Raw genomic sequence first — 21397 nt, forward strand, 5'->3', positions numbered from 1 at the left:
TATAGGTTTTAGGGGTATTTTTGTCATTTTTTAGGTTTAGGGGTATTTTGGTAATTTTCAAGCATCAAGGCTATTTCAGTTATTTTTTAGGTTTAGGGGTTATTTTGGTAATTTTTTGTTTCGAGGGTATTTTGGCTAAATTTTAGGTTTTGAAGGTATTTTGGTTATTTTTTAGGTTTCATGTGTACTTTGGTCATTTCTTAGGATTTGGGGGTTTCGGTCATTTATTAGGTTTAGGAGATATTTTGGTAATTTTTAGTGGTTTTTGAGCATATTTGGTGATTTTGGGGGTGTTTTGGCCATTTTTGAGGTTATTTCATGGGTATTTTTCTCATTTTAGAGATTTTGGGATATTTTGGTCATTTTAGTGGGTTTTTAGCATAATTGGTGATTTTAGAGATTGTAGGAGTATTTTGGTCATTTTAAAGGTTTCATGGGTATTTTGTTTTTTTTAGAGATTTTGAGGATATATTGGTCATTTTAGTGGGTTTTGAGCATATTTGGTGATTTTATAAAAATTGGCTTTGGGTAGGGTATGGATATCTATGGATAAACAGATCGGGTAACAATTGGGTATGGATACTAATTGGGTAAAGTAATTGGATATCCATGGATAAATTAATTGGGTCGGGTATGCCCATGGCCATCCTTAATTATTTGTAAACAATAGGTGACACACACTTATTTCGTCACCAAAAACACCTCCATCTTAATATTGGATGATGAAGTTGGAATTTCATCACCTCCGGTTAGTCTTTGGTTAAACAATAGGTGACGAAAATTTATTTCGTCACCAAAAACACCTACATCCTAATATTGGGTGACGAATTTAGAATTTCGTCACCCCTGGTAAGTCTTTGGTGACGTGAATATTTCGTCACCCTAGGTTTGCATTTTTTTCATGACCTATAGTGACGAAATAAATATTTCGTCACCAATTTGTACATCTTTGGTGACAAAATATTGATTTCGTCACCAATTCGTACATCTTTGATGACGAAATATTGATTTCGTCACCAATTTTAAAATTTTTATAATATTTGGTGACGAATTCTTCTTTTCCTCACTAAATGTTATCATTTGGTGACGAAATTGTTTATCCTCACTAGATTTTGTCACCATAGCCCACTTTTGTTGTAGTGTTAGAATCAGAAAATGAAAATTTCAAAAGGGTTTTGAATGTCAACGTTTTCGGTGCTTTCTTGGGTGCCAAGCATGCTGCTAGGGTTATGATTCCAACTAAAAAAGGAAGCATTCTCTTCACCTCAAGTATAGTTTCATTAATGGCCAGTAATACTTCACATGCATACAAGGCATCAAAGCATGCTGTGGTGGGAATGGCTAAGAACTTAAGCGTGGAGTTGGGACAGTATGGAATAAGAGTTAATTGTGTGTCTCCCTTTACAGTTGGAACTCCTATGGTAATAAAAGCTATGGGGATGGAGAAAAATAAGGTGGAGGAAGTGGTTTCATCGCGTGCAAACTTGAAGGGAGTAGTATTGGAACCTGAAGATATTGCAGAGGCAGCGTTGTATTTGGGGAGTGATGAGTCTAAGTATGTGAGTGGGATGAACCTGGTTGTTGATGGGGGCTATAGTCTTACCAATCCAAGTTTCTCAAACACTCTAAAAAGCCTTTTTTCTTGATTAGCATGTGTTGCAACTGAAGCCCCCATTTCTAAATTATATTGGTTCATTTTAGTGTTATCTTAAAGAATGATGTTAAAGTCAATAAAGCTTCTAATTTAGTGGCATTAGCATTGACTGTTCTCCTTTATAAAGAGAATCAGGACTAGAAAGGCCCTACATCATTGTTGTAACTCTTAAAAATAAAAGACTAATTAATATTTAAGATATTACATATCTTATAATTAGATTTATCAATTCTTAAATATAAATAAAATATAATTAAAAATTCATTTATGATATTATTGAGGTGATGTATATGATATGTCAATTGCTAAAATTTTTATAATAAAATTGAAAGTAATTTCAATTCATTCTTTATTTTAATTCAATATTGTGTCATTGTGTATATGCATGGCAAATTGGCACATATGCACTTTACATTTACATGTCAAAGCTTTTAGCTAGAAGGATTACATTTTTGTATTTGTGCACAAACTTTTGTGCGAACCATCAAGAACATAATAGAATGATGACAAATTAATGAGTGAAAGATAACTTTAGTCTTAATATGAAATCGATTGTATAAAGATAGTTTTCCGTGTTTTTTAGTGTTTGGTAGCATTAAAAAAAATGAGTCAAAGGAGAACTATCTTTGATTAATATAAAAAAGTATGGCTTATCTCAAAGGGAAACATTGTGTAAAGATTGTTTTCCACTATTTTTTTTTTTTTTTTACACACACACACACTCTTTTTATTTGATAATTTATATATATGCACACTAAAAAAAAGTGCTTAGTATATATTTTCTATCAAAATTATGTTTGAAGACGATTTTTCATAGAATAAAATACATCTTTTACCATTTTCATAGTGAAATTCTTAAAAAGTTTCATTTTCAATACAAATGATCAAATTGTATACCAAAGTGAGTAAAAAAAATTGCAATTCCTTTAATGAAATTTTCTAAATGTGAATGATCCAAAACTTGGAGGAACAAGTTTGGCTCCAAACATATTTTAGGCTATCTTGCTCTAACCCATTATGTGGCAATTATAGAGACATTTTGTGTAGCTTTAGTCACAATGTTTTTTTTTTTTTTGATGAGTCAATGACTTGTTCAATCACCACATAATAGGTTGCAAAAGACAGATATAAACATGCTTGCTACCAAAATTTTTAAAAAATTTAACAAATATAAAAGCACATTTTACTATAAAAAATAAAATGTGGAAAAATAAAGTTATGCTTCTATAACTATTAGGCCAATTATTTTTTGAGAGCATCATTGAATTGGACTAACTCCAATATTTGGGGAGGCCAACTCCTATTTTTGTAAGTTAAATTTTCAACATTTTAAAATAATCATATGTGTAGCTCCACCACTACTTTCATGCATTGACTTCTAAACTCAAGTTAGTCGTCATTCACCTGGGTTTGAGTGGGGGCTTTTAAAATATAAGCCCGACAGAGTTACGCCCAATGTATTACTATACTTGAACTACACTCTTATTTCTCTTTTCGGTAAACCACTTTTATTTCTCATACAACAGACGTCATTTCTTTATAAAGAATGACAAAGTTTAGCTACAAAATTGGCTGTAGCTTAAGGCTACAAACTCACTCAATAAAATAAATATTACTACTTATTTTGAAAATGATCTAACAGTTGAATTGCATGTCTTTACGCTCTTAATACACATTTCAAATTTTATGTCAATCATATATTATTTACTATATGATCTATAAGTTTGAATTACAAAAGCTTGCAATTTAAAAAATTTATTGATGACATAACTATTGATTTTTAATTTTCTCAAAATTTTGCAAGTATGGAGAATATAAGAAGAAGATGTAATCAAAAGGTGAATTTGTTAAAATTCACCTCCAATAAAAAGATATTGAGTAAAGTCATAGTCTAAGAGCCTATAACCAATTTTGTAGTTAAACTCTTTCCTATAAAGATTTTGGTATAATAAGTCATTAGACTTTATCATGGAGAAGTGCCTAACTTGTTTTTTGGTTTTTTATTTTGTTCACATAGTATCAAGCGTTGAAAATTTTATTTTCACCTATGAAGAAATTTACATTTTTCATGGGTATACGATAAACATTGTGACGGACTAGAAAAAACTATTAGAAGGTTAATGGTTAGCATTTTAAGTTTTAACATAATACTAGTCGTAGACCTATGCGATGCGTGAAAATAAATAATTATTTTGTATTGTAATATAATGTATTCTTTTTTCTCTAAAATTTGTTGAAAATAATTTGTTCTCCCTACAAATTAAAAGGTTCATATTTAGTCCAATTAGGTCTATGCTTCGATCCAAGTTAGTCCACTCAGTCAATTTCTGTTCTCTTCAGTCCATTGTAGTCTTATTGGGCCTTAAATTAATTATTTTTGTTGGTTGCCTTTTCAAGTTTACCTCAAAAATTTAACTATTTTTTCTTGATTTTTGGGTTGAAAAGTATGAAATTTTATTATATTTTGGCTATACTTTTAGTTTTGAGTAAAAATATACAAAGAAATTAGATATTAGAAATTAGAAATATAAGCCCTAAAAATGTAATAAAAATAATAAATATTCAAAAGTCTTATTTGGTTCACATTAGTTCTATCCAGTTCATTCTATCCTCTTCAGTCTAATTTGGTCCTATTCCATCCATACGAACCTATATAGTCCATTCAATCCACTAAAGTTCTATTCGGTCTTATTTAGTCCACTTCGATTTTACTCGGTCCACATTGGCTCTATTCGGTCCGCCTTGGTCCTATTCGGTTCATTATGTACACTTTGGTCCATTTCAGTCCTATTCGGGCAATTTGGTTCACTTTGATCCTATTCGGTCCATTTGTTCACTTTGGTTCTATTTCATCCATTTGTCCACTTGGTTCTATTTCGTCCATTTTGTACACTTTGGTCCTATTTAGTCTACATTGGTTCTATTCGAACCACTTCGTTCTAGTTTATCCTCTTTGGTTTTATTCAGTCCAATTTGGTCCCATTTAGTCCATTATATCCACTTTGGTCTCATTCGGTCCATTATGTCCACTTTGATCCTAATCTGTCCATTCATTCTTATTTGGTCCACGATCATATTTGGTCCACTTAAGTCCATTTAGTCCACCTCGTTCCTATATGGTCCTATTCTGTCCATTTGGTCCAATCCACTCCATTCGGTCCACTTTGGTCCATTTCAATCTATTTTTGTGCACTTACATAACAAGAACAAACATGTTTGGGTTGAAAGTGCCTATTCTAAGTCCAAATTTATTAAAATATATATATATATATATAAATCTCAAACTCGTAATGACTAAAATTTTAAGCAAAACATTTATTATTACTACATTTTTGTTGAACTACATTAACGTAGCATTTTAGTCCACTTCGGTACGACTAAATTTAAGTGAAAGTCTTTTTAAACATAAAGGTTATTGTGGGTACTTGACTCCACTCTAAGGATTTGTTCGCTTTGGGGAGCCAGTCCCTCACGAATTTGTCCTCTTTTACCAAGTGCAGGCAAGCCGAGGAGGGTTTCATAGTCTCAGCCCCAAGGCCTGGAATCCCACATCGGAAAGAGAACCCTCCCACTAGCGCTTTATATGCTTCTGGAGCTTGCACTAGTGTACCACTACTACACATGTGTAGTAGTGGTACACTAGTGCAAGCTCCAGAAGCATATAAAGCGCTAGTGGTAATTTGAATAATTTATTTAAATAAAAATCATATATATATATATATATATAATCAACCTCATGCAATTCATTTATAAGTAATGATGTTAAAACAAATGAATAACTAACCTAAATATTATATTTGTATATTCATAACTGTGGGTACTTGACTCCACTCTAAGGATTTGTTCGCTTTGGGGAGCCAGTCCCTCACGAATTTGTCCTCTTTTACCAAGTGCAGGCAAGCCGAGGAGGGTTTCATAGTCTCAGCCCCAAGGCCTGGAATCCCACATCGGAAAGAGAACCCTCCCACTAGCGCTTTATATGCTTCTGGAGNACTCATTCATCCTACAATGAAAAACAAGTCCTTTAAAACTAAATTTGAAGCTAAAAAAATCAATCAGAAGCTCAGTTCAAAGTAAAGCCAATAGAAAGCTAAAAAGAATATCCACTTTGTCAAGAACTGAATAAATCAAAAAAGAGAATAAGGATAAGATATTTACATACCCAGTTGGAGGAAAAGCAAGAATCGGTACCTTATTTTTCTTTTCATTTCACTGTTTCCTGAAGAGCTCAAGCTCCTTTGTATTTCGCATCAGCAATCTCTCTCTCTCTCTCTCTCTCTTTGATTGAGGACAGAAATTTATTTTATTTTATTTTTATAACAGCGCCTTTTTTTTTTTTTTTTCTGGGCCAGTTGAATTCAGAGTTTACATAGCCCAATATATAAGCCCAGCTAAAAGTCTGCCAATAGTTTGGACTTTGGAGGCAAAAAATAAATAGTATTTGTTACATTGGGCTTTTTAAGATTCTGTTCCTTAGTTTATAGGAATGTCTTAAATGGATTAGGATAGTTTAGAGTTATTAGAATAGCACTACCATAATAAGCCCATCCAAAATTTTATTAATTTATTAAAAAAATAGAAAAAAGTTAACAATTATACTAAAGACATCCATTAACTGTTAACCTGACTTTAAATATATATATATATATATTAGATTTTATTACATTGTCAATAATTTAATTGAGATATAACAAGTGATAATCAGCATTTAGTATCCGTTCTAGACATCTATTAACTGTTAACCTGACTTTAAATATATATATATATATATATTAGATTTTATTACATTGTCAATAATTTAATTGAGATATATCAAGTGATAATCAGCATTTAGTATCCGTTCTTGTACTCTATTTTTGGGTCATTCAATAAACTGTTGGATTTTTTTTTTTGTCATTCATTTTTTGGTTCCCAATGGAATAACTGTATAAGTGGATCCCTGAAAAAAAGAAAAGAAAAAAAAAAATGCTACGATGTTAATCTTTTGTCATTCTATTATAAATTAATGTACTTTTTAATTATCATATATCATATATATATATATATATATATATGTAGGGTCTGTTTTTGTAGCTCAAGCCCAAAGGATGTGGGTTAAAGGCCCAACGAACCCATAACAATGAATTTGTAGATAGTGGGCGAAAGAGCTGGGCTGGTTATGAAGCACAGAACAGTTGGCTAGGTTACGTGCAGTGATGATAACATGAATTAAAACTTGAACAACTTCATGAATGAATGTCCGAAGAGATGTTTTATTAAGTGAGCAGTGATTACAACATTCAAAACTATAGTAAAGCTTTTCTCTCCCTTTTTCTCTCTTTTTCCCCCTTTTTCCGGCCTCCTCTTATCAGGGACCCTTCTTCTTTATATAGCATCCTCTCCTATCATCTCTATCGTCCACTTGTTCTTCATCTGCGTACCTACTCAAGTGCATGTCACGTCATGTGCCTACTTTAGTTCTTTGTGAGTGGCGGTAGCGGAGGTTACACTGTTCAGGGGTCTTCTCCACATAAATGCGGCCAGAAAAGCTGTTGCAGTGCATTAAATGCGGTGGTAGCAGCTTTTCCTTTAGATATTTTTTAGTTCTGATCATTTCCGGATCCACCCAGGACCTATCATTACCTCTGGGATTGTTAGGAAGATTAGTCGGACCTTCCACACGTTCGTTTGATCAAGGCTTATCGTAGCTGAGGAGCAAAACGTCTTCGGACCAATGGTGACCTCTTCGGACGACACTCCCCCTCTGCTTCTGGGCTTTCTGCTTTAGATGGGCCGCCCAACCACCTATTGATCATCGGAAATACAATAGTCCTTAATAGAGGGTTCCGGGCCCATTAAGTAGCTTTGAGCTTTTTCCCCCACAATATATATATATATATATAATATTCAATTGGAAGCTCAATTAAGAATTCAATTTTAGATTCTATTTGCATTCTAATTTGTGAAAGATGTACCTTCACAAGTTTTGCCATGTTATCTTGCCAATTTGACTTCTATTTCTTAATAATATTTCAAGTTTTCTTTCTAAAAAAAAAAAAGTATTTAGATTTTAAATAGGCTTCAATTTTGTGTAAAGTGTCATTATATTCATAATTTCATGTCAATTGTCAGTTATTTTTACACGTAAATTGACTCTAAACTTAAAAATATAAAAGGTTTTGTTCAAAAATTTATTATACTCCAATGTAAAACTTTGGAAGTGTAATACAAGTTATAACATATTTAAAAATATTTTAAGTCTATTTTTTTGGGAGAAAAAATGCTTTATTTTAAGTCTATTTAAAAGTTAAAACTAATCCAAATTTCATTTCAAACACTCATTATTAGTTGTCCCACACACAAAAAAAAAAAAAAAAAAAAAAACCTCATTATTAGTTCAAATATAAATTTAAATGAAAAAGTATATTATGTTCTAATATATTAGTTTTTCATATCTTATTCGAAAAATGAAATCAATAAATTTATTGCATTGATCACAATAACAAATTTTAAGTAGGAATTAACAAAATAATTTTTTTTTCTATAATAAAAAATCAATAACGAACCATTTTCATGCTATATGTTTGTTTGGATCACGTCTGTGTCAAACGCATTTGCATTTTTGCCTTTTTTTTTTTTTTTTTTATTTTTTTTTCAGCTCAGCGCCTCTTGCACTGTTCATGGGACATGGAAAGTGCAAATAGACAAATGAACAGTGCTAAACAGTAGTGGACAGTAACTGGAAATTTTTTTTTTTTATTCTTTTCAGTTTTCAGCAAAATAAACGGTATCCAAACGCATACTATACCAAATAATATCCTTACAAAGGTTTTTTTTTAGGGGTAGGAGGTGGAATTTCAATTTAATCCCTAGAGTTGTTGGACTACTCTTAAAATCTAAGGTATAAATTGAAATTTCCCTCTCTTTTTTATTTGATAGTATAATAATAGAGATGGAGAATTTGAATAGTATTTTCTCTTAATAAATGAAGTAAGCTATGGCACTAGAAGAATGATCATCTCTATTTCAAATTTAGTCTATTTTATTCATTTTATGGTTCATATTAAATTTTATAAATCTAAAGGTGTACTGACTTCCACGTTATTTGTTGTGTATGTGTGTGTATATTAAAATTTGTTATATTTCTAGCATTACTCAATCACTTAATCTAAAAACATGATGCATGCATAAGTGCGCGTCCGCTAAACAGGTTAATAGTGATTTAAAAAAAATATTAATGATATTATGCTATTTATCACAACTCTCAAATTTTTGTTTTTTGTTTTTAAATTTTATTAACAAATCTTTTCCCTTAAGTCTTATATATATATATATATATATGTATGTATGTATGTATGTATGTATATTAATAGGTAACGCCAAAAGAAAATCCAATTAGATTTTAAATTGGAATTCAATTAAAGTCTAATTTTGTGCCACATGTCCCATCTAATCCAAGTTTTTAAAATTTTGTACCAAGTTAGTTAATTCAGTGTAAAAATTAAATTCTTCTGGGTTTTTTTTTTTTTTTCTCATTATATGCTTTCTAGTTTTACAAAACTTACTAGGCCCAAAATGTGATTGGTTTCCATGATTAATGTCTTTAAGGAGTTGCATATGAAGAATGAGAAATTTGGCAAAAAAAAGAAAAAGCAAACTTGTTGAATGGTGCACTTAGAAGAAACCAGATGACTTGGGTTTTATAAATGAAGGTCAAAATCTTCACCCATTTGATTAATGCAATCAATTGTGTCATAAATTTGAAGATTTTGGTGTATCCATTTGTTTGTGTAGTTTGTGATTGATTCCCTATACATTACATATGATGTTTTTCTTTAGTTCCATTTATAGATGCTGTAGTTCATAGAAATTTTCTTTTGTCGGTGAAGAGAGGATTATAGGCAATCACATGTTGAAGGAGGTGGAAATTTTTCTTAATTGTTACTCAGGAAAACAGAATATTGATTGGAGAATTAATCTAATTTTAGAATGTGAGTTTATAAGTTGAGAAGCAGATTTGATGGCTATGGTTTCTTAATGTATATAAAGAAATAAAAATAAGCTGCCAACTGAGCATAAATTGCTTAGCCTACGAATGGTGGATGCCCCCAGATTACCCAAAAACTGGTTCTTGTGGGTGGGGTTATTTGTTGTAGGTTTTACTGGCTAGAGGTGAGTTCAAAGGGCTCTTCTTTAAAAAGGTTCTGTGTATATATATATATATATATATAAAGTGCTGCTGATTTCTTAGTTCGAATAGGGCATCTTATGGAAGAACTTCATAGGGATCTCTTGGAGATTATTGTTTATTATTTTATGGGTCATGACTCATGTAGTTCTAAGGTTAGGTCCTTAGTTCTAATGCCTTTCTTTCTCTTTTCATTTTCCCCCTTTCAAATGGTTATATATTATTATTGGATTTGATGGATAACTATACAGTGTACATTAAATTTTAGCCTAATTGTCTTAATAAAGAATTTAAGAACAATAAAACTTATATGTAATATTACCTGATTTCTTACTTTGCTTACTTTTTTGTTACGGTTAGTCCCATGTTATAACTTTGCTATCCAATGCTATCATTTATATTTGAAATCTAGTAAAACCTCCTATAAGTATTTACCAGTTGAAAACATAGATAATACAGTAAGAGTCTGACAATTGAAGAGATTTTTTAGACCATGACAGAGATCCTTATGTGACTTTCTTTTGGGCCACTCATGTGAAATGTAGTTTGATGTATGACCCCATTTGCAATAAATAGTTTATGGTATGTATTAGTAACAATTACTACAAGATTTCACGTGTCTTGTAGTTCTGGTGCTATTACCTTTGCCAATCATGTGTTTGTATTTATACATTCACATTGCTTTTCTCATGTAGATTTTTCTTCATGGTACAGGTGCTATAATGTTAATTCATAAAAGATACACTCTTTGGTGCCCATTGCTTCAATGGAGTCCCCTGTAAGTTTTTCCGTTTGCGTCGTAATTTTTAATTTATATTGTGTTTTAATTTTGACACTTTCTTGTTTCCATTAATCAAACACTATACCGTGGTTTTAAAACTAAACTGGAAAAAGAACCAAAAAAGTGAGAGGTTCAAGGTTTTGAAATTGGACCGTTAATTTATATGTAAACAACTCTGCCTGTTTAGCAAGGCAAACATCACCATAGTCAAATGCAAAAATTTGGCAATCAAAATCTTTTAGGAAGGCCAACTGAGCAAAGACCGTCTCATCCTTGGGATAAATTTTAGTGGTTGGTTTCTTTATCCTTGTTGACTGGCTTGTGATTTGTTGATCTGATCCGATTCTTCTGGTACTAAACTTAGGAGAATGAAACAGGTAGATCCTTATCTTTTCTTCTGAATCATTCATATTCACTTTCTTTTGGGTCTCCTTTTACACTCTCTTTCTACTAGGGCAGTTTGTGCCACTTTCACTCCAAGTCAACAAGCTTATATTTCTCCCTCTCGTTTGGTACCATGTATTCTGATCAATCTCAGGTCAGTCATGCCTTGGAATCACTGCCAGAAACATCTTGTAGACATGTCATTGAGCTCCAGGTCTTGATTGAATCTTGAAAGCGAATAATTATTCCCAGAAGGCCCACTGAACTTGTGAATGGTTTCATGGTCAGAAGGTTCAACTGCAGTAAGTGGGTATTTTTAAGTTGTCCGGTTTTGAGATTTTATAGAATCGGCTGAGCTCCTAGTTCACAGTTGAAACACTTGGACCACCTGGTCCAATCCCTTTTTATAACAGTGCATTGTGCTGTTCTCTTGAGGTCTTGGTTGTATGTTACACAATGACACTCTCACTGTTGTTTGGCACTGTCAATTGGTTTTTCTTTTTTCTTTTTTTTATATTCTACTGTGAAGGGGTTTTGTCCAGTACCACAATCAATCCTTATGAATGCTTCTTTGTTTAGCATATGATACAGCCATTTGGAATTAAACTTGCCAAGGTCATGTAATCTTAAGCATTCTAAAAGTTTCTTTTAGCCTCAATTGTTGCCCACTAGCTCTCTTAGACTTTTAGTTGCCCCATCCTTTTTCTGTACCTCATATCTTTCCTTGCTTTCAGTGTAATGAAACACAGGTTTCTAGCAGGATTGATGACCGATCAACCAGTGATGTGGTTGTGAGACTACGAACGCAGGATGGCCGAGATGAATGGATATACTGTCACGCCCTCATACTAACACAAAAAAGCAAGTATTTTGCTGACCGCCTCTCTGAGAATTGGCCAACATGTCAAATCCTTGACTCACGCAACTGTGTTGACGTTTATTGTCTTGACTCTAACTTTGACTACCATGTCAATGTTCTACGCCTTCTCTATGATGTCATAGATGGCTCAGTGGATGACATGTGGCATGGTGTTCGAAATGCCCTTGGTATACTCCAGGTGGCTGTTGAGCTTGGTTGTCCACAAATTGTTACTGCTTGTGTGAACTATTTGGAAGCTGTCCCTTGGGAAGAGGCTGAGGAGGAGGAAATTCTAAGAATCATACCACATATGGGATCACAAGCAGAGCCCATTCTTGCCCGTCTCCAACCTGTCAGTCCATCAGCTATAATGGGGATATTTCTCTCAACCATTCGATTTGCCACATCATCCCCTCCTCCATCCATGAATGATCTCAAATCTTCAGCCCAGGAGCAGCTTGAGTACATGCTAACTGAAGATGATGATGCCCCTCTATTAACTGCTGATGAGGAGATAAAATTGGAGGTGAAAGAATGTGTAAAGAGACTGTTTTCCAGATTCAACCATATATTAGAAGCTTTGTTATGTGAACCTGTAGAATCAGTCTGTGAGGCAGGAGTCATGCAGTCATTTCAATCCCATCTATCTGATTTGTCATGGGCTGGTCAGATATTGAATAAGCTGGAAATTATGAAAGAATTTGTCAACAACTGGATTGATGCATCAGATAAGATAGTCAAGGTTGTTGAGCAAGCAAGTCCAACAGCTGAAATTACTGAGACAAAGTCAAAGATTATTGAAGTTGCAGCAAAAGTTTTAGAGGCAATAGGGTATGGAACAGTTATATTGCCAACCACAAAACGGCTTCATGCGGTAAAAGTGTGGCTTCCATTCGTGAGAGTTACAAAACCTGTGATTGATTCTGTCACAACTAATGGTGACGATGCTATGACAATCAAAATAGATGGTGAGCTGTGGCAATCCTTGGAATCCATATTTGTTTCGATAATTCTTGCATTGCCATCCAAGGACCAAGCAGAGATTTTAAATGAATGGTTAGGAAATGAACATATTTGCTATCCCGACCTGACAGAGGCATTTGAGGTGTGGTGTTATCGATCCAAGGTTGCCAAGAGAAGACTATCATTGGTCAGTGGCAACAATGGTATAACCAAAACACTTTGACCTTTTTGCATATTTTTGTTAGGGCATTGACTTGTGCACCCTTCTAGCAATCAAAAGCATCTAGAAAGAAGAAAATCCTTACATAGATGAGAAAATGATTTAGAAGGAAACTGTTGCTAAAGGGGCGGAGTGTCTAAATTAGGGGCACCTGCTTTGAATTCCTTGTCCAATGTATAATTGCACTTTTTTTACTTTTAGGGTATTGTAAATCATATGTAGATCTTGTTTACAAGTAAAAATTGTAATTGTTAAGTTGACTTTGTGGAGTTACTGAAATCATAGTATGAAATTTACTTAGAATGATTTTGATTGTAAGGATGAAAATCTATCAGCACGCGATGATTGTATGGATATCAGCATATGCTATTATTCTATGGTGAATGAGCATGAGGTCCTTGGCATGTTTATTTTTTAAGGATAACTAATGAAGATTGAAATACTGGGTTGGTCGAGTTAATTGACTTGCATTTTTTGCTCTTTTCAGAGCACTCTTGACAGCTCTTTTACTATTGAAAGAATTTCAACAAACTTGAACCTTTCAAATAATTTCTTATGCCATTTTCTTATATGTATATATGTGTGCACATGCACGCCCTCATGGTAATTTATTTCACGCAGCCAGTGAGATTAGAACCTCTGAATTTTAATCCACCGTCCCTAAGGGGGCCAAAATTGTTATTTGGGCTAAAGCCTGTTATCTTCTTCTCTTTTCTGAACAAATTTTTTGTCCAAATTGGCCCCATTGCGTGGTTCTGATTTCGGGTTCCCTAATAAGCGTGCAACATTGAGATATTTGTTTTGTTTTTGTACATTTTGCTATGGTGAATGTCAGGTGTTTTCCTTCTACTATTATGATCCAAAGATCCAAATGGCGGATATTGTTTCTGAAAAAGCATAAAATTAATGGCAATGAAAATGGCATTCTGCAAGATATAGTGTTTAATTTGTTCTTTCTTTCTTTACTTTTATTTTTTGTCTAATTGTGAACAAACCAATGCTTATAGAGACTTATCTGCTAAAAAAATTGTTTTTGGAAAAGCTTCTTTCTGCATTTTGAAATGATTATAAATTATGAGTTTCATCATCATTAGTTTATTGTGCTCAAGCCACTAAAGCTACCAAATTTAGGTCAAAATAAGTTATTAAATTTAGTAGTCCAAGGCAATGAATCACCTAGCTAAAAGAATATGAAAGGAGCTTAACTAGAAAATTTCTTCATATCAGTTTTATATATTAGTTAAGTGTTAAAAGTCTTACAAAGATAATCGGTATCCTTGCTGTTGAAGTAATCTTAAATATTTGTCTTTTATATATAGCATAAATTGCCTTTTGTATATTTCCTATTTCTTTGTCTATTAAATATTAACCCCAGCATGACAAGAAGTGGATTGGCTACTCTTGTCCTTTTTTTTTGTTTTAAATGTGTATCTTATCTTTAGATCAAAATACGATTTTGTGGATCAATTATTATAAGCAAAAGAATCCTGAATCAGGATAACAACCTATTATAAAACAACATGTTGACAATGTTTAATTGAAAGCCATCCTTGGAGACATTAACACGTTTTGGCAAAATTATTAATAGGCTTCATCCCAAACATTTTCATTCTAATAGATTGCTTCTCCAATATAAAATTTCATCCAATTTTTATGCCATTTAAATACTGCAATTTGAATCATAAAATTTAAATAAATAAATAAAGAACTTTAAAAATTGGATTCTAAAATGAGAATAATGATTATTTTTAGAAGCAATATGTATGAAAGTATGCATTTTGCACTTTACTTGGTGGGATGCGTGTGTGTATATATAAATTGTGTAAGTCTAAGCATTTGAATACCAGTAATAGGCACTTTATCACATGATGTTTTACTAGTGAATACCTCATTTACGTTTTACTAGTGAAGACCTCATTAAAGTTGAAGGAAAACCAGCAATGATTGGATATGATGTCCTTATAGGAGAGGAAGAAGCCATATTTCAATTCATTTACTGTTCAAGCTTGAATACATGAAAGGAAATTTTTAATGCATTTGCATGGATTGATTGGTAGAGTAGAGTTGCCTCTACTTTTCCTTCATTTGATGGAATTCACAATCATCACACCAACATATACTTAAAATCATTAAAATTATTGGTATACCCCAGATTACTAATTTTATGACAACAATCCATCTATCCCATCTTCAAAACTTACAAAAATAATATACAATCCTCAACCATATGCTCTGAAATCCTAAGCTGTCTAACAACGCAAATGGTTCTATGCAAAAGTATAAACCTATACTAAGTAAATTTTCTTCTTTCTTTACACTACCATGCAGTTTCCACGCTCCCCTAGTATTATAGGGAATAGAAATGAATTATGAAACATACCCTGAACCCATAATATCATCTATCTCATTTCTTCATGCTCCTGTTTAAGCCACAAAGTCTGGCAACAATTGTGCAGCAAACCTCTTTGGGTTCTGAATGTTGATGCTCTCATATGCAGCTGAAGAGTGAGGGGTGGAAGTGTTTATGGCACCAAACTCGTTTGGTTCACCAATGTCTACTCTTCTTCCCAATTGAATGCTTTGATTAGGGAGAAATGTGTGATGGGTTCCAGACAAGGAGAGGTTTTCACAGTGGGGGAGACCAAGAGTGAGAGAAACTCCATTGCCTGAAAACCTTGGTGCAAATTGCTCAGCATCAAACCTTCCTATTTCCCCAATTGGGTATTGCCCAAAACCTCCAATGAAGTTGGTTTGGCTGCCCATGAATGAGTAGCCATCTCTGCTCTGCCTTTCATCACCAAATTTCATAGAAACTTGCTCATTATTTGCCTCATTGGGCTTGATATCCATGTTGACATCCATGTTTATTGATGGGACACTATTTGGAGAATGCAGCATGTCATTGCTCCTTGGTTTCTTGGGACTTCCTTGTGTGATTCCTTCCAATTCTGATGACCCAATGAGAGTGAATCCAGAGTGGTTCCTCATATTTCCTCCTACCGGAGATGTTGAGGCTTTGGAAATTGCAATTGCAGCACCATTCTGGTTTGTAGAATTCTCTTGTTTGGAATTGAAACTTCTGGTTTGATTTTCAGCAGCAGAACTTTTCTCTTGTGGAGCACTGGACTTTGAAGCTGAATCATCATTGCTCTTGCTTGATTTGTCCTCTGATCCATTCTGCTCTTGCTCCTTGAGCTCCTCCAAATACATCTCCTCCACCATTGGCTTCCAAAGACGAACTCGAGCATTGATGAACCAATTAGACACCTGCATAATCACAAGGCTTTTCAGCATCATAATTCCATAAACCAATGAAACCGGCTATAAAGAAATGCAAAGACTTTAATAAAGTACCTGGCTCCTAGTAAGCCCAGTCTGCTTTGCAAGCATGTGCTTATCTGAATCCTTAGGATATCTGAAAAATCCAAATTCAACATTTAAACAAATGTCAATAAAGCTCTTGAATGTTTGGAATGTGAAGAAACCAATTTAACAAAAGATAATTGTCAAAGTATTACCGACAGAAAAAATATGAAACTAAGGCTTCTTGTTGTTTTATTAGGAAAATAGTCCAAAGAGACTAAATTTATCCTGTCTTATCAATTTGCGCTTTTGAGAAAATAGTAATTTATTATATTATCAAAGCAGATGACCTGAGTTTGAACCTTTAATCATCACTTCATATCAATTTAAACTTTTAGGACAATTAATGATTTATCAAAATAGGACGGTTGTGAAATACTTACGGGTGAAGAAAGTGGTCAAAAAGCCAAGCACGAAGAACAGAAACTGATCTTTCAGGCAGTCCTCTCTGGGGTCTCCAAGCATTGTGTTGGATCATTCCCAGCTGTTGGAGAGCTCGTTGTTGTCTAAGATGGTGATCAACATATTTGAGTCTTGAACCTTCAATCTTCCCTCCTAGGCAATCTTCTTCACCTAAGCTCTTATTTGCAGCTCTAATTTGACCAGTTATTGCATCTTTCAAACACCGAAACTGCTTTGAGATTGTCTGTAGAGCAAGGGCTGTGTACGTTCTTGCTGAGCCTAACCCAGCCGCTTGTTCAAATGAGGAAATCACAATCTGCATCTGGTTGTGGTACTGCCTGTACCTTTGGTCCACCTTCACATAACAAAACATGAACCAAAGTAAAAATGATTAGTGAATTATATATTGGTATCAAAATTCAGTTACTTTGAAATCCTTTCAGAACTTTATACTCCAAAAAGTATAGATATCATCAATCTGACAACTAAAACATTTCTTCTTAAAATAATCAAACTATGAAATTCTCTCAATGCTGAGACTCAAAATAAAAAAACTCAATGAAAAAACAGTGGACAAAATTTCAAACCCAATTCTCTTTGATCAAAAGCTTTTTACTTCAAAAACATATTTCAACTAAACTAATAGAAATTAGGGACACAACATATATATATATATATATATATAAGAGACTATTTACAAAACCATACTATTACAGCCATACCTCATCAAGCATGTTAATAAGCTTTGCCTTCTTCATCTGAATTTCCTGTCTCTCCGCCGTGGATAGCTCGGCGGCCCGCTTACCGCTCCCTTCACCGCCAACTGAGCCGTCACCGCTCACCGCCACTGATGATTCTCCGATTATCTTCCCATTGAGCTTCTTTGATATCTCACTCTTAATTCCATTCCCAACATTCACAACCTCATCAAGGAGGTCTTGAGCAGCCTTCAAGTACTTAGAGCTCAGCAACACACTCTGAATACCCGAGACACCATTAGTGACCCCGGAAGCCGAAGAAGGCGACCCGCCGGCCGAAACCCGCATATGCTCCTCCCCGGAAATGGCAGGCCCTTGAGCCTGCGGTGGAACATCCCGGTCAGACCGGAAAGACCCATATCCCCCGCCTGTCGGCTGCTGCGAAGAGAGACTCAAAGACAACCCCTGCTGCGCGCGTGGCGTCTCACGCGCCGCCGTGTTGGGGTCAATTGAGTTCCAAAGGTTGTACTGCATACGCGGGGCGAAGCCATGCAGGGCAGAGAACTCGTGGTGTGCTGCGTGCATGGATTGGGAAGTGGGGTCCCCCGCGGAACCCGCGTTGGAAAGCGGGATGCCGACGAATTGTTGGGTATGGGGAGGCGGCGCGTGAGGCAGATTCAAGGAATTCGCGGCAGCAGCAGCCGCAGCCGAGTTTAGAAATACGAAGTTGTTGGATTGTGACTGCGGGGGCGGTGGTGGAGTGTCAGAGTATTGTACATAGCCTCGGTTCATGAGCACAAGGGTTTGTAACCCATCGGCTGCTTGGATTTCAGAATTGCCATGAAAGTACGTCGCCATCGTTTCTTGGAAAAGATGTGTGTTTTTGTGGGTTTACTTCAATGAAAAGAGACCACGTTAGTTAACCTTCAACATCTAGGTATATACATATGTGATATATATCATGTAAACAACCCAAAACAAAGACATACACAAACATAGTCACAAAGTAACTCTTTTTTTTAACCTTTTACATGCAAAAGAGAGAGAGAGAGAGTGAGTTAGTAAGTGAATGAGTTTGTTGTTGTTGTTGTACCTTATGAGTATGGGAGGGTCAGAGAGAGAGTCTCTGTCAACCCATGAAACAAAGCTGTCTGGAATGGATGAATAGGGCTACTATGTTGGAGTCTGTGCAGGTCTTATTTTTCAGACAAATATTCCTGGTGAAATCAAGAGGCAAAAAGACCATAAATTTATTGAGTTTATGATGTTGAAACAAGTTTGTGCACAAACCCATCATTCTGTAGCATGTAACTATCATAATTCTGATCTATCCAGGTTGGTCTTTGAATCTAAACCATCACTCTTCAACCAATAATTACAAGAGAATGAAGTGACAGTTGAGCTATAGCTCAAAAGAACAAATTTTTTATATGATCTTCTCAAGAAGTTTAAATAGTAGGAGGAGGAGGAGGAAGAGGAGGAGAAGAAAGAAGAGGGAGTAAAATATGCAGCTATCTTTGGCTTTATATATGGAAAGAAAGGGAGAGGAGAGAGATAAAAGAGGTAAAGAAATTGATGTAGAGAGAGAGAGAGAGAGAGATAGAAAGAGAAGGAATCGATTAGAGTATTAGTTAATAATATTGGTACCTGGTGTGACGAAAATCCGAGTGTGCACGTGCTTCATGATCATCTCTGCACTGCAAAGGAAAGAAGAATTTGGCTTACAATGACTACCCACTTAGAACACATCACAATTTGAGAGATTGAGAGAGAGAGAGAGAGAGAGAGAGAGAGCTATACGGACCAAAACAGTTATGGCTATTTAGAATAGAGGGATAATAGAAGAGGATAGATACATCAAAAACAATAGCACTAAACCAACCTGAGTCTATACATGTATGATCTATTCGATACCTATAGGATTTTATCAGTCTCTTCACATGTAAGAGGAAAGCCCTCTGTCAGACTCAAATCTCTCTGCAACTCTCTCACACTGAAAAGGGCAAAAAAAGCACTGAAGAGAGAGATTGAGTTAAAAAGGCCGAGAAAAAGATACCCATCTTTATTCACTTCATTATCCACACATTTATCATCATTCTTATGAAAAATAAAAATAAAAAAATTTAAAAAAAATTTAAATTAATTGTTTTGCAGGTTATTTGAAAAGGAAGTTAAAGTTTATTTTTTTATTTTATTTTATTTTTTTGGTTTATACATGGTACTCTTCTTTCTCTCTTTTATGTGCTTTTGAGTGAAGTACCTGCGAATAGATCACAACAAGTGAGAACTTCCTCTTGATTTGACCCTTTCCCTTTTCAAATCATTTGATGCAGCCAAGCACCCTTTGATGAGCAACAAAGGAACTTTTTTTTTTTTCTTTTTTATTAGAGAGAGAAAGAGATGTGTCTGTGTGTTTATAATGAACAAATAAAATATGATGAAAATGCAATTTCAAAGTGTGTCAGAAAGATACAAGCAGCTGAAAAACGAGGAAACGTCTCCTTCTAGCAGAGCTTTTTTTTTTTTTTTTTTTTAAATAAAAAAATTGAATCAAGATGATGAAGAACAAGAGGGAGGGTGAGGAGGGTCCTATTGTTGAATTAAATATTAAATATCTTCTTGTCCTTTTCATATTTTTGTTTTTTTCTTATCAACTTTTTTATATAATTTTTGTGGTTGGATGCCAGAGTTTGAAGATAAAGCAATTAAATTCCTTAGGGACACAGAACCAACCACCATAACACCCACTTTAATGCCTAAAAAGTTATATTTGCGACTGTATATATTTATCAAAAATCATTTTGTATTTTGCTAATTCATATACCTAAATATCATACGTAGTAAAATATAAATATCTGTATTTGCAAAAAAAACAAATAATCCAATTTAATAAACAAGAAGAATTCGTGCATGTCTTTTTTTTTTTTTTTTTTAAGAATCATCAAATTTTTAAGACTTTTTTCTCAATTTTTTAAAGACTTAAATACTAAAAGTAGTTAATGCTCCTAACATAATATTTATTATATATATATATATTCTTGAAAGGGAAATGCTAACGACTGCCTTTAGGGCATTGGTTAACAATCAATTTTAGAAAAGTTGAGTCAAAACTTTTTTAAAATGGCTTGTGGTTCATGAATCCATTTTAGCATGACACTTATTGAAATATAATAGGCTTGTGGTTCNTAGTGCAATAAGTTTTGATGAAAGATCCTAGGAAGTATTTGGAGAATTAATAACACTGATATTGATTTTTGAGAGAATGACAGTTTGATTACAAAGCCCATGCACAGAAAGCAATATATATAAATTTAATAAGCTCCTACCCACCACCACCACACACACACTGTTTACCCTGATGATGATGAACATGAATGTCTCTAAGTTTGAAAAAAAAAAAAAATACTACTACTCTATTAACATCAGAAACTTTAAAGTTTGTCACTGCTCATTCTGATGCCCATCATTGATCATTGTTACTGATGGTGACCCAAAATTTATGGTATTTGAAATAGAAAAGAAAAATAATGGGAATCTGTGTATAGGTGACAATTTCTTGTCCTTTCGGGTGTCAGACAGTCGCAAACTTTGGGATTTCCTTTTGCATTAGAGTTTGGTTTTAAATTATATATTTTACTATTTAATTTATTTTTATTATTATTTATAAATTTATTATACTTTTTAAAATTATTTATAAATTTATTATACTATTTTGATTAACTTTTATTTTTATTTTTATTTTTTTAGCAAAATTTTTTTAATTTTAACAAAATAAACGGATTCTAAATAGATCATAAAAAAAATAATTATTTATCATTTGGGTTTCTTGAATTATATATATATTTTTTCTTTTACCCATGTTATATTAGTCAAGTTTTTTTTTTGTGGTAAAATACTATTTTAGTT

The 21397-nt window shown here is 33.8% G+C and overlaps 3 protein-coding genes across 11 annotated transcripts; 2 read left to right on the plus strand and 1 right to left on the minus strand.

Annotated features, from left to right (window-relative positions):
• Positions 1-609: 609 nt before the first annotated feature.
• Positions 610-1855, plus strand: LOC136071331 (secoisolariciresinol dehydrogenase-like). The gene is made up of 2 exons (XM_065782461.1): positions 610-631; positions 1141-1855. The coding sequence occupies exons 1-2, from the start codon at positions 610-612 to the stop codon at positions 1644-1646; spliced, it is 528 nt and encodes a 175-aa protein (XP_065638533.1). The 3' UTR covers positions 1647-1855.
• Positions 1856-9322: 7467 nt separating this feature from the next.
• On the plus strand, positions 9323-13346 carry LOC112031667 (BTB/POZ domain-containing protein At3g05675). Its single transcript, XM_065782473.1, has 3 exons — positions 9323-9345; positions 10536-10599; positions 11721-13346. The coding sequence occupies exons 2-3, from the start codon at positions 10588-10590 to the stop codon at positions 13029-13031; spliced, it is 1323 nt and encodes a 440-aa protein (XP_065638545.1). The 5' UTR covers positions 9323-9345; positions 10536-10587; the 3' UTR covers positions 13032-13346.
• A 1799-nt stretch (positions 13347-15145) lies between these two features.
• Positions 15146-19942, minus strand: LOC112031679 (BEL1-like homeodomain protein 1). Of its 9 annotated transcripts, none has more exons than XM_065782476.1 (8): positions 19752-19940; positions 19406-19484; positions 19139-19188; positions 18585-18708; positions 17516-18385; positions 16775-17148; positions 16383-16443; positions 15146-16295 (listed from the first exon to the last, which is right to left on the minus strand). In XM_065782476.1, the coding sequence occupies exons 5-8, from the start codon at positions 18347-18349 to the stop codon at positions 15453-15455; spliced, it is 2112 nt and encodes a 703-aa protein (XP_065638548.1). In that variant the 5' UTR covers positions 18350-18385; positions 18585-18708; positions 19139-19188; positions 19406-19484; positions 19752-19940; the 3' UTR covers positions 15146-15452. The 9 variants fall into 9 exon arrangements, with proteins under 9 accessions (XP_065638548.1, XP_023920160.2, XP_065638546.1 ...); XM_024064392.2 differs by having other exon boundaries at positions 19374-19484; XM_065782474.1 differs by having other exon boundaries at positions 19374-19505.
• Between the last annotated feature and the right edge of the window lie 1455 nt (positions 19943-21397).

This window comes from Quercus suber, unplaced genomic scaffold, assembly GCF_002906115.3.
Source record: "Quercus suber isolate HL8 unplaced genomic scaffold, Cork oak 2.0 scaffold_303, whole genome shotgun sequence".
Taxonomy (NCBI): Eukaryota; Viridiplantae; Streptophyta; class Magnoliopsida; order Fagales; family Fagaceae; genus Quercus; species Quercus suber.

Excerpts from the sequence above, each read along its gene's own strand:
- LOC136071331 (XM_065782461.1), top strand. The coding sequence starts at position 610 with ATGGATAAATTAATTGGGTCGG. Across the intron at positions 632-1,140 it reads GGATAAATTAATTGGGTCGG|TGTTAGAATCAGAAAATGAA; the intron begins GTATGCCCATGG and ends CTTTTGTTGTAG.
- LOC112031679 (XM_065782479.1), bottom strand. The coding sequence starts at position 18,349 with ATGGCGACGTACTTTCATGGCAATTCTGAAATCCAAGCAGCCGATGGG. Across the intron at positions 16,444-16,774 it reads TTTGACCACTTTCTTCACCC|ATATCCTAAGGATTCAGATA; the intron begins GTAAGTATTTCA and ends TGGATTTTTCAG. Across the intron at positions 16,296-16,382 it reads CTGGGCTTACTAGGAGCCAG|GTGTCTAATTGGTTCATCAA; the intron begins GTACTTTATTAA and ends GTGATTATGCAG.